This window comes from Nelumbo nucifera, chromosome 1 (genome assembly GCF_055504915.1).
Source record: "Nelumbo nucifera cultivar China Antique chromosome 1, China Antique-T2T, whole genome shotgun sequence".
Lineage (NCBI taxonomy): Eukaryota > Viridiplantae > Streptophyta > Magnoliopsida > Proteales > Nelumbonaceae > Nelumbo > Nelumbo nucifera.
In genome coordinates this window covers 203,401,145-203,413,400 of record NC_142649.1, presented here as the reverse complement: position 1 = coordinate 203,413,400, position 12,256 = coordinate 203,401,145, and the positions used below count along the sequence as shown (strand labels likewise).

Genomic DNA, 12,256 nt, shown 5'->3' with positions numbered 1-12,256 from the left:
AGGCAAAAATAAAGTTGATACATAACTCTATCTTCAAGAGACTCTCCACTTTCTGCACTTATCTTGTGGTTTAGTTCAATGGGTGTGCCGACTGGTTTAACTCCTAACTTCTTAGTTTCTTACAACAAATCAAGAACAAACTTTTTGGGGAGACAAAGATGCCATGCTTAGATCTAACTACTTCAATTCCCAAGAAATAGTGTAGTCCCCCAAATCTTTTACTTCAAACTCTTGGTGAAGAAGTTGCTTGAGGGTGTCAATCTCACCAATGTCACTTCCTGTTAGTACAATATCATCAACATAGACAACAAGTAAGGTCAAAGAGGAGTTTGTTTTCTTAAAGAAAAGAGTGTGATTTGATTGAGCTTGAACATAGCCAAATTCTTGGGGACTGTTTCAGTCCATATAAAGCTTTCTTCAGCCAACAAACCTTCTTTCCTCCCTCTGCACCATAAAAATCGGGGGGGGCATCTCCATTGAGAAATGCATTTTTAACATCCATTTGAACCAGTGGCCATGAGAAATTTACAACAATGGATAATAAGACTCTAATAATATTCATCTTGGCTATTGGTGCAAATGTTTCTAAATAATCTATGCCAGAAGTTTGTGTGAATCCCTTTGCAACCAATCTACCCTTATTCCTTTTCTATGGAGGCATCAACATTATATTTCACTGTAAACACCCATCTACACCCAATAAACTTATTCCTCTCAAACTGATCAACCAACTCCCATGTATTGTTTTTTACAAGAACATCCATTTCTTGCACCTTTCTACTCTGGTACCAAAAAAACTTTTTGCAAACTGCAATTACGAGGCCAATGATCTATATGATTGTAAAAGTCAATCAAGAGAGAAATTGGAAGATACAATAGGGAGTACAACGCCACTTCCCTTTACAAACTGCAATTACGACGTCAAGATCATTTAAAGGTAGGGGTCGAGGCTCAACGATGTTAGGCATATCATCTTCAAAATTGGACTCAATGGGCTCAGTAGTGGAGGTGGTACCTGGATACCACGATCGGCTTAGACTAGTGAGAACCAAAATCAACTCAATTCCGTGCAATTTTGACAACGATCGGCTCGGGCTAAGTCAACTTTTTGCCGGGTCTAGCCGTCGAGGCATGTTAGAATTATTCACAGATGTGGCACTTATCTTAATCCACCGTATCCACGGCTCCGTTGCTTACTTTTTATGCTTATCATCAATTGTTATGTTGATGGTATTTGTAATTATCTTAATCTGTTTATAGACTTTGCCATCGAACCTTTCTCTATTCCATACATGTGCCTCTACTTTCTTCAACGTAAACCGATTCTTGCCGACAATGGACGCTTGCTCGTCGTCGGAGACGACAGTATTCGAGAGGCAAATTGCTGATCCAATTGGGATGATGGAAGAGCTGGAAGAGAAGATGGTCTCAGTCTTGGAGCTCATGGTTCCACTAAGAAACAGACTGGACGAGTTACAGAAGGAGCGCGACTGTGCTGTCAAAGAAGCAGGGGAGCTGAGGAAAAAGATAGCAGAGGAGAGCTCAAGCTCGAAGAAGCCACAGTTGTTCACCGACTTCTCCTTCTCGGAGATCGAGGCAGCGACTGGAAACTTCGACCCATCAATGAATATCGGCGAATGGGGATATGGGACCCTCTACAGAGGATTCCTTCGGCACACCCAGGTAGCCATTAAGATGTTCCAGCCTCAAGACTCACAGGATCACTCAGATTTCCAACAGGAGGTAAGTAAAATCTACTGCGACAATCAACCCACCACTGTTACCATTTTATATGCACCATACGTGATATTGATAGGGAGTTCGCTCCATTCAATCTTCCAACCCAAGCTGTAAAAAATTAAAGCAGGGAAGGGATTTCCGGCCAAGCTTGGATAAAGAATGATGACAGAAGGGGCCGCCGGGGCGGCGGGTCTCCATGGACTCGTACCGTGTGAGACCTCTCGGTGACTCTGCCTGTCGTCTGACTGATCGTCACGTTCCAGGCCTCCAGCCGCCCAGTACTGATCATCACCAGGAACTAGAACTACCTAGTAATGATGTTCAATCTCCCAATCTTATCTTGACACGCGGAAAGTTTTTAAGCAAAAAGATCACTGTAAAAAGATTCTTTACGAAATTGGAGAGAGAATGTCCATCGCACCATCGGTCCGTTATTATCGTTTGCTTGACGTCTAAGCTAGCCTTTCAAAATTCAAAAAATATATTAAGAAAGGGGAGGTAAATTTTCAAGAAATTTGAATAGATTATTCATTCAGCGCTTACTTGAAAGATGTTTCAGGCTAAAACTTGAATCTGCAGGTCATTTAATCGTCTTATAGTAGTAGAGCTCTTCTGTCGTTTATCAGAGTAAAAACTTTTGTTGTTTGACATTGATTCATGTCAATTGGTCTGGATTCAGATGGATGTTGTGAGTAAACTGAGGCACCCTAACCTTATCGCTCTCATTGGAGCATGCCCGGAAGCTTGGTCGCTGGTGTACGAGTATCTCCCCAATGGCAGCCTTGAAGATCGACTCAATTGCAGGGACAACACTCCTCCTCTTTCATGGCAAACCCGAATTCGCATTGCCACTGAGATATGCTCTGCTCTCATCTTCCTGCATTCACACAAACCCCACAGGATTGTACACGGGGATCTCAAGCCGGATAACATCCTCCTCGACGCCAACTTCGTTAGCAAGCTCAGTGACTTCGGCATCTTTCGGCTGATTCTGTACGTTGAAAATGCAGCCGGCGGCAGCTCAACAGCATCCTCGAGAACTGACCCAAAGCGTACCTTTATGTACCTGGACCCTGAGTTCCTGGAGACCGGAGAGCTGACGCCGATGTCCGACGTTTACTCATTCGGACTCGTTCTGTTGCGGCTTCTAACAGGAAAACCAGCCTCATCAGGAATAGTGAAGGACGTTCAACATGCATTAGACAATGGCAATTTAGAAGGCGTGCTGGATGAATCGGCCGGAGATTGCCCTTTTATACAAGCCAAGCAATTGGCCGGCTTGGCATTAAGATGCTGTGAAAGAAGCCAGAGCAACCGGCCAGATTTGAGACAAGAGGTGTGGAGAGTGCTTGAGCCGATGACTGCTTCATGTGGTGGCTCGTCGTCTTTCCGTCTAGGGGCCGAGGAACGTCGCCAGCCTCCATCCTACTTCGTTTGCCCCATTTTTCAGGTGAGTTCCAGTGTTGAACCTTGTTCTGCTAGCTGTAGTCTGGTTGCACTGATTGTTATTGTTTGAAATTGCAGGAAGTAATGCAGGATCCACAAGTAGCAGCAGACGGTTACACATACGAAGCGGAAGCTTTGAAAGGATGGCTGGAGGGCGGCCATGATACTTCGCCCATGACCAACCTTAAGCTCAATCACGGCAATCTCGTCCCTAATCACGCTCTTCGTTCTGCAATTCAAGAATGGCTTCAACAGCCTTGAAATTTAAATTTAGTAAATGTATTTAAACACTACTCTTGACTGGTTGAGCTTATTAGTTCAATTATACCAAAGGATGATAAAGGTCCTTGGACATAGACTCGAATTAAGAGGAGGTGATGACATGTAAAAGGAAATCAATTCACAGAGCCGGGTGATTGTGTTGTTCCTGGCATTCCGATGTTCAAGTCATTAGAGTGAAACAATATGCCCGAGTTGTTTTAAGGCTAATAAATGCAACCTAACTTTCAAGTTCTAGGACCTACACGTTCATCTTGTTGATTAACACGTCGTGACAACCTTTGGAATAGACCTGGCAATTGGGTTGGGTGGGTCGGGTTCGGATTGGGTCAAGGAACTTTGGCTTGATTTTGGGCCGGGTTGAATTTCGAGTTGAGTGGTCAAGTGATATACCCTAATCCTAAATGTTTGGGTTAGGGTTGACCCATGGGTCAATTTGGGGCATCCCAAAAAATAATAAAAATTTAAGAAGATACAGAAAAATTACATGAAAAATGTCATAATTAAAAGAGTTAACCTTAAAATTCAAATATAAAATAAAAAATTTGAGCACTGACCCGACCTGGCCCGGACACAGGCGCCGGACATCGACCCGCCGACCTGGCAACCTGGCCCGAACACCGACCCGCCGACTGACATAGGCGTCGACCTGACAACCTGGCCCAGGCGCCGACCTGGCTGCCTGGCACAAGCGCCAGCCTGACAACCTTGAGGAGTTCATCACCGTACCCCGGTTCTGACGGGATATGACGTCTTACCATTTGAAGGCTTTTCACCCACCTAACCCGTGAGGGCACCACTATATAAGGACTCGGACCCCCAAAGCCAGAGGGGAAAAAAGTATGGTAACCCCCGCTCTCTAGCTCTCTCATTTTCTCTCCAAGCCCTCTATAATCAGAATGTTAACTTAGGCATCGGAGAGTCCCCGTCGGGAAAATACCCCCGGGTCCTCTGATCCAGTTCCCTCAGCTCCTGCCGTCTACAAAGGAGAGAGTATCACCTCACGCGGAGGGTAGTCGGGTTGCGCTGCACCAGGGAGCTCCACCATCCTCTGAGTTGCAGACCGCCTAGGAGCAAGTTAAGTGATGAGTTCGCCATCAGGCAGTTCGTCACCAGGCAGTTCGCCATCAGGCAGTTGGCCACCAGGCGGTTCGCCACCAGGGAGCACTACTGGGCAGTTCGCCACCAGGCAGTTCGCCCCTAGGCAGTTCGCCACCAGGCGGTTAGCCACCAGGGAGCACTACCAGGCAGTTCGCCACCAGGGAGCACTGTCGGGCAATTCGCCACCAGGCAGTTCGTCACCAGGCAGTTCGCCATCAGGCAGTTCGCCATCAGGCTGTTCGCCACCAGGCATTTCGCCATCAGGCAGTTCGCCACCAAGGAGCACTACCGGGCAGTTCGCCACCAGGGAGCACTGCCAGGCAGTTCACCACCGGGCAGTTCGCCACCAGGCAGTTCGCCCCTAAGCAGTTCGCCACCAGGGAGCATCACCAGGCAGTTCGTCACCAAGTAGTTCTCCCCCAGGGAGTTCGCCACCAAGTAGCTCATCACCAAGGCACGTCACCACCAGGTCAAACACGAGGTACTTAGCCAAAAAAATTTATACATCACAAAAAATGGTACGTGACCAAAAACGGTTACATCAATTGGCGCCGTCTGTGGCAAACGCTACGAAAAGCTAAGTTCTCGTCCTACAAAAGCTAAGTTCTCATCCTACCAAAGCTAAGTCCTCACTTTTTTGAAAATATCACTTTATAGTTTACATTTTTTATGAACTCAAAAACTATGCAGGGGGCTAACAGACTAAGTAGCTCTACCAACCTTACTTTCGATTCAGATAATGCCTCATCAGTCCTCTCCGCAGGGTCCCCATACAAAGATGAGCTCTTCGTGGCTTCCGCGGGAGTTGACGGCCAACAGACTACATAGGCGCCCTTTCCGGTCGAGCCTTCCAAGGCTCCCGTGTGAGCTGGCAACCTAAAGTTAGTAGTGCTGCCCCCGAAGGTCGAGCTCCTAGTAGCTTCTTGTAGGAGTGGGTGACCGGCATTACGAAGCTGATGCAGCACAATCATAGCTCGACACCTCACAGGCAAAGCCTACGGGCCACATTACTGCTTAAGACCCGGTCGCCTCTCCGGCACGGGCAAAGTCAAAAAAGAGTAGACTACGAGTCACTCCCAAAAGCCTACGGGCCACATTAATGCTTAAGACCCGGTCGCCTCTCCGACACGGGCAAAAATCAAAAACGAGTTGACTACGAGTCACTCCCAAAAGCCTACGGGCCACATTACTGCTTAAGACCCGGTCGCCTCTCCGGCACGGGCAAAAGTCAAAAAAGAGTAGACTACGAGTCACTCCCAAAGCCTACGGGCCACATTACTGCTTAAGGCCCGGTCGCCTCTCTGGCACGAGCAAAAGTCAAAAAAGAGTAGACTATGAGTCACTCCCAAAGCCTGCGGGCCACACTATTGCTAAATATCCAATCGCTTTCTCAACAGGAACAAAATCAGCAAAAGTGAACTATAAGTTGCCCCAGAGCCTAAGGGCTACACTACTGAACTAGCGGAGACCCCCTCGTCTTACTAGCAACTCGCCACATACAGGCAGCTCCCAAAGCCTAAGGAATTGGATCAAAACTTACTAGCTCGTCGACTTACAGGCCAAAAGAAATCTACTCCCTTCGCTGAGTTACTCTCAGCTCGGGAGTGGGGGGCAATTGATGAGGGCAGACTTGGCCCTCCAGTGAAATTGCGACACGTGGCACCTCGTGACAACTAGGCAAGCACCCAGGCAACAACTTACCAAGTTGGTCTCCCCCCGGGGCACCGGTCTGGCTAGCCTGGCGCGACCTGCACGCGGCCTGCGCGCGCCCTGGCCGGATCAGCCTGCCACAGGCGCCGACATGGCAACCTGGCCTGGACACAGGCGCCGACCTGGCAATCTGGCCCTGACACAGGCGCCGACCTGACAACTTGACCCGGACATAGGCGCCGACCTGACAACCTGGCCCGGACACAGGCGCCGACCTGGCAACCTGGCCCGGACACCGACCCGCCGACTGACACAGGCGCCGACCTGACAACCTGGCCCGGACACAGGCGCCGACTTGGCAACCTGGCCCAGGCGCCGACCTGGCCGCCTGGCACAAGCGCCAGCCTGGCAACCTTGAGGAGTTTATCACCGTACCCCGGTTCTGACGGGATATGACGTCTTACCATTTGAAGGCTTTTCACCCACCTAACCCGCGAGGGCACCACTATATAAGGACTCCGACCCCCAAAGCCAGAGGGGAAAAAAGTATGGTAACCCCTGCTCTCTAGCTCTCTCATTTTCTCTCCAAGCCCCCTGTAATCAGAATGCTAACTTAGGCATCGGAGAGTCCCCGCCGGGAAAATACACCCAGGTCCTCTGATTCAGTTCCCGCAGGTCCCTCAGCTCCCACCGTCTACAAAGGAGAGAGAATCACCTCACGCAGAGGGTAGTCGGGTTACGCTGCACCCGGGAGCTCCACCATCCTCTGAGTTGCAGACCGCCTAAGAGCAAGTCAAGTGACGAGTTCGCCATCAGGCAGTTCGTCACCAGGCAATTCGCCATCAGGCAGTTCGCCACCAGGGAGCACTGCCGGGCAGTTCGCCACCAGGTAGCTCGCTACCAGGCGGTTCGCCACCAGGGAGCACTACCAGGCGGTTCGCCACCAAGGAAAACTACCAGGCAGTTCGCCACCAGGCAGTTAGCCCTAGGCAGTTCGCCACCAGGGAGCATCACCAGGCAGTTCGTCACCAAGTAATTCTCCCTCAGGGAGTTCGCCACCAAGTAGCTCATCACCAAGGCACATCACCACCAGGTCAAACACGAGGTACTTAACCAAAAAAATTTATACATCACAAAAAATGGTACGTGACAAAAAACGATTACATCACTTTGGATTCAGGAAACTATCATCGAACTGCACTTTTTCCTGGCAAATAGTTTCCAAACCTCTGATTCATTACCTTCACAATCATGACATTGACAAACGCCACCTTATTCTCATTAAATGGCCATTTTCCAAATTCCAGGTTGAGAGGGATGCAGGTAAAAAGGTGATGAAGGAGCTTTGAGCATCTCGTTGTTGTTGTCGTATTAACTATATTTGTCGCCATGGTCGCCGATCAAAGGATCCTTGACAGGGGGAAGAGAAAGGGAAACGACTTCGGATTGAGAGATTCTTGTATCACAAGAAAAGAATCAAGAAAGCGCAAACCCTGACCAATGTGCGAACCGATTATAATAACTGACTTAACACAAGTGGACTAGTTGGACAGCTGGATTAACAGAATTTCAACAAATTTATAAGAACTGTCTACAGTGACGGGATCTGCTCCTCACAAATGGGCGTCTCACATGCACATCCACCGTGCATTGGTAACATGTATATGTGAGGCGCCAGGTGTGAGGAGCAAATCCGGTCTACTATTCACATGGGTAGCCACCAATCAGCCGTCTAATTACCTCGTACATCTGTGAGATATGTGGGATCACATGTGGCTGGCACGTAAATAGTTGAACGGCAGAGCGCTCCGTCTCGAGTACGGGAGATCCGAATTCCGGGCTCAGCAGCCCAGTGGCCAGAGATATTACTGTCACCTCAGGTTCAGGCATAGGCAGCCAGCCTCTCCATCCCTATTAACCTAGTTTCTTCTTCTTCACGGCCATTTATTAGCCTACGGTTCAGTTGTCTCTACCCACTTTACAGGATTCTTGTACGAGCACCAACAGTGTGATTCTCGTACCAGAGAGATAACCCAGGTTACCAGTTGAGCAGGGTTGAAACCTTTTCTTTAAAATCCATCGAGCCTCAAGCCCTCAAGCCTTCTGCCATGCTAGCAAGTCGCTGAGATTCTGATGATGGTGGGGCTCAACTCAAACAACAACCCCTTGCCTTTCTTTTCCCTACACGCGATTCATAGGATACATCTCTACAAGTACAACGACTGCTCTGTCTCAGTCTAATAGATTTTGACTCAAATCGTCAGCGTCGAGTCGTCGGCTACTCTCGCTTGAATAGAAGAGTCCAGATCAGTGATCACCCCGAAGTTCTACTACAACTATAAACATCTCTCACAAGCCGGTGAATGTCACAATGGATCTCGGGTGGTCGTCCGTGCGGATTTCCTCACTTGATCGCCAAATCGCTGATTCCGATGGCATGCTGGATGAGTTCGAGGAGAAGATCCTCTCTTGGGTAGAACTCATGGCCAGTCTCAAGTACCAAAGAGACGAGTTGCTGAAACAGCGGGACGACCTGCGGATTGAGTTGCAGAGAGAGCGAGAGTTGCGAGATGGATTGCAGAAAGAGCGTGATGAGTTGAAGAACGAGCGCGATGGGTTGCAGAGAGAGCGTGAGCAACTGCTGTCTGAGCGTGAAAGGGCATTAACTAGGGCAGATGAGATACGGACAATGTGCCAAGAGGCGGTCGGGAGTTCACAGGTGCCCCAGTTCTTCTCCAAGATTACTTCCACGGAAATTGAGAGAGCAACCCTCAACTTGGACCCATCGAAGAAGATCAGTGAAGGGGGAAACGGGAGGAGCGTCTACAGAGGCCAACTTCGAAATACCCAGGTCGCTATTAAGATGTTTGGCTCGGATACCTTGCAGGACCGCAACGAATTTCAAAGGGAGGTAATAACCCTGTGATTCCTTTCACACATTGCTACCTCTATTATCATCGATCATCCAGTCTGATTGGATACATCTGCAATTGAGCCTAATCAGATCATTACCCAATTCAACCCTATTCAAACCCACTGTTTATCTTTGATCGGGAAGAAAACTTTACCATCAGGAGATTCAGGTCTAGACATGGTGTCATACAGACAGACAAAAAATAAAGAAAAAAGACAAAAGAAATATTCCATATTGATTAAAAAAATCTATTGACAAAAATAAGTTGTAATAAACCATATAATATATCCGGGAAAAAAACTTTTCCTACTTTCTGTTCAACCTCTCTTTATTTTATTTTCTTATTTGGACTTCTGGGGCATTCCATCTTCACCATTTGTGCATTTTTATATTTATATTTCTCGTTGTTATCTCCTCATCCAATAAATATATCATGCTTCCCAACTTTATATTTTCTTTTGCCAAAGAAGTACTTCGCATCTTCATACTTTTGTTTTGTTGCATGTAAAATTCTTTCTTGCTTGTCTTAAGTTTAATTTTGAATTGAAAATTGATTTATTCTTTTGTGTAATCTAATTTGAGGATGAAAAGGAGAAAATCTGATTTAACCAAATGAAGATGAAGAGCTGTTTGTGGAGACCGGAAGGAATGTGAGAATAAGTAAAGGGAGTGAAGGAAGGAGACTTTAGAGTTGTGCAACTGTTCCCTTTTTGACTTGTCTAAAATGAAGCTAATATAAATACACCATTTGGGGTACTAGGAAACTTCCATCTTGCAGCCTAGGTTGTAACCTAAAAGGGATCAACGCTCAACGAAATCACCTTCTGTTCATGGACAAGTTTTTGCCTTACATACCCCTGCAATGTTACAAAAATGCTGTTCTTTTTGTGCATGTTTTTAAATTCAAGCATCACTTTGTTACTGAGTTCTATTTGATCTGCACATTGTAATCTTATAATATTTTTAATTTTAAAACATTTTTAGTTGTCTGTTTAAATACTTAAACTGAGTGAGACGTTTATTAAGGAGTTACCTGGATTAGCACCATATATGTGTTTAAAACAGAAAACTGTATTCCACTTTATATGTCGCACTAATCCTATTGACCCATCATCTTCTGTGTTACCAAGGATCTATAATCATCTTTTTGTATTATTATTCTTGATCTGTATGTGAACTGACAATCAAAATCATCAAAGTGCAACAGTGCTGTTTGATAATGGTTCATGCACATTGCTCTGATTTAGGTGGATGTCCTGAGCAAGGTGAGGCATCCAAATATTGTCTCACTTATTGGAGTCTGTCCAGAAGATTACTTTCTTGTCTACGAGTATCTTCCTAATGGAAGCCTTGAAGATCGACTGAACTGTAGGAACAACACTCCTCCTCTTCCATGGCAAGTCCGAACCCGCATTGCTGCCGACATATGCTCAGCTCTCATCTTCCTCCACTCTAACAACCCTAACAGGATTGTCCATGGCGGTCTCAAGCCAGATAATATCCTTATGGATGAAAACTTTGTCAGCAAACTACGTGGTTTCAGCAATTCTTGCTTAATTCCCTACAATGGAAGGTCAGCCAGAACCTCCACACCATGCCGTAGAATTGACCCTATCATCCGTGACTACATCGACCCCGAGTTCCTAGCAACTGAAGAGTTAACACCAGCATCAGATGTCTACTCATTTGGAATCATACTATTATTGCTTTTGACAGGAGGACCAGCCCTGGGTATAGTGCAGATGGTCAAGTCTGCATTAGATACTGATACCTTTCATGAAATATTGGATGAATCCGCAGGGAAATGGCCCCTTCTACAGGCAAAGCAGTTGGCTCACTGGGCACTGAGGTGTTGTGAACAGATGCGGCAGAGGCGACCAGACCTTGGGTCAGATGTGTCGATTGTACTTGAACGGCTGAAGTTTTCATGTGGAGCCTCATCATCAAATCATCAAAGATCCGAGGCACATGGCGAGATTCCATTGCATTTCATTTGCCCCATTTTTCAGGTTGGTAGTAAGCTTGTTCTTTAACATTTATCAAAAAAAGAAAACATTGAAAGTGATGCTAGTTTTTAAATTTTAGATGGATCAATGCATCCTCCTTAATAGGCTTGATCTGCTTTGAGCAATTGTGATGGACCTGGGCTAGAGACTAGGTTTAAAGCATTGGACCTCAATATGAATCGACTTTCCCTCATCCACCATGTCAGTAAGCCAGGAAGAGCATAGATGGCTCAGCAAGCTCTGTTATACTTAAATGGACCATGATCTAGCCAATACAAAATTTAGGTATGCACTTCGTGGTTAAGGTTGTTGAAATTGCTTTTACTTGATGAAATTGCAGGAAATCATGCAGGACCCACATGTGGCAGCAGATGGTCACACTTATGAACGTGAGGCATTGAAAAGATGGCTAGACACTGGTCATGATACTTCACCGATGACAAACCTTCGGCTCCAACACCGCAATCTTATCCCCAACTACGCCTTACGTGCTGCTATTCAGGAGTGGCTACAGCAGTCATGAAACTTTACATGTATGCGATCTTTAATTTCATCTTTCTAAGATGATTTTCCCATTTTGTTGTATGTGTAAAGCATATTACAAAAGATGTACTAAAAGACTTTCAGGTATACAGAAGAGAAGGTTTTATTCAATACTTTGGCAGTACCATTGTTGCCCCATATAAATTCACACTAAATAAAACTCCCATTTTCTGCTACTTAATTCAGTGCTACCTCAAACTCAAAACTCTTAAAAAATTAGTACCATTTAAATCAGTGTTATATTTTATGAAAATACCTAAACCATTTAATTTGGTTCTCTATTTTACTTGGTGCTATTCAATTTGTTGATGCATTTGGTGTTTCCTTAAAATATCCATCGCTATGCTATTGTTGGAGGTCTATCTATGTTTTAGGGATCCTTGTTTTTGAGTTTTGGATTTTCTCTTTTTTTTTTTTTTTTCTTTTGGAAAAACACCAGACCAAGCTGGGTGAGTTCTGGTTTAAAAGTGCCTTGCCAAGAAAAAAGATGATGATAGAAAAGCTTCCATAGTGCAATAGTCTGTTCAAATTGGTTGCCTCTTCAGGCTACTTGTATTGCTGCACAATCTTTGTTCTC

The 12,256-nt window shown here is 46.0% G+C and overlaps 2 protein-coding genes across 2 annotated transcripts; both read left to right on the top strand.

Moving 5' to 3' along the window:
* The first annotated feature begins 976 nt into the window (after positions 1–976).
* On the top strand, positions 977–3,679 carry LOC104591051 (U-box domain-containing protein 33-like). Its single transcript, XM_010249850.3, has 3 exons — positions 977–1,743; positions 2,420–3,190; positions 3,265–3,679. The coding sequence occupies exons 1-3, from the start codon at positions 1,336–1,338 to the stop codon at positions 3,445–3,447; spliced, it is 1,362 nt and encodes a 453-aa protein (XP_010248152.2). The 5' UTR covers positions 977–1,335; the 3' UTR covers positions 3,448–3,679.
* Positions 3,680–7,821: 4,142 nt separating this feature from the next.
* On the top strand, positions 7,822–11,790 carry LOC148804379 (U-box domain-containing protein 33-like). Its single transcript, XM_088895886.1, has 3 exons — positions 7,822–9,127; positions 10,378–11,139; positions 11,477–11,790. Exons 1-3 carry the CDS (start codon positions 8,588–8,590, stop codon positions 11,657–11,659), a joined length of 1,485 nt encoding a protein of 494 aa, XP_088752012.1. The 5' UTR covers positions 7,822–8,587; the 3' UTR covers positions 11,660–11,790.
* Positions 11,791–12,256: the final 466 nt, after the last annotated feature.

What these genes read in the sequence shown, in the direction of transcription:
- LOC104591051 (XM_010249850.3), top strand. Translation starts at nt 1,336, where the DNA reads ATGGACGCTTGCTCGTCGTCGGAGACGACAGTATTCGAGAGGCAAATT. An exon ending in ACTCAGATTTCCAACAGGAG is followed by an intron (nt 1,744 to 2,419) that starts GTAAGTAAAATC and finishes GTCTGGATTCAG; the next exon opens with ATGGATGTTGTGAGTAAACT. An exon ending in TCGTTTGCCCCATTTTTCAG is followed by an intron (nt 3,191 to 3,264) that starts GTGAGTTCCAGT and finishes TTGAAATTGCAG; the next exon opens with GAAGTAATGCAGGATCCACA.
- LOC148804379 (XM_088895886.1), top strand. Translation starts at nt 8,588, where the DNA reads ATGGATCTCGGGTGGTCGTCCGTGCGGATTTCCTCACTTGATCGCCAA. An exon ending in GCAACGAATTTCAAAGGGAG is followed by an intron (nt 9,128 to 10,377) that starts GTAATAACCCTG and finishes GCTCTGATTTAG; the next exon opens with GTGGATGTCCTGAGCAAGGT. An exon ending in TCATTTGCCCCATTTTTCAG is followed by an intron (nt 11,140 to 11,476) that starts GTTGGTAGTAAG and finishes ATGAAATTGCAG; the next exon opens with GAAATCATGCAGGACCCACA.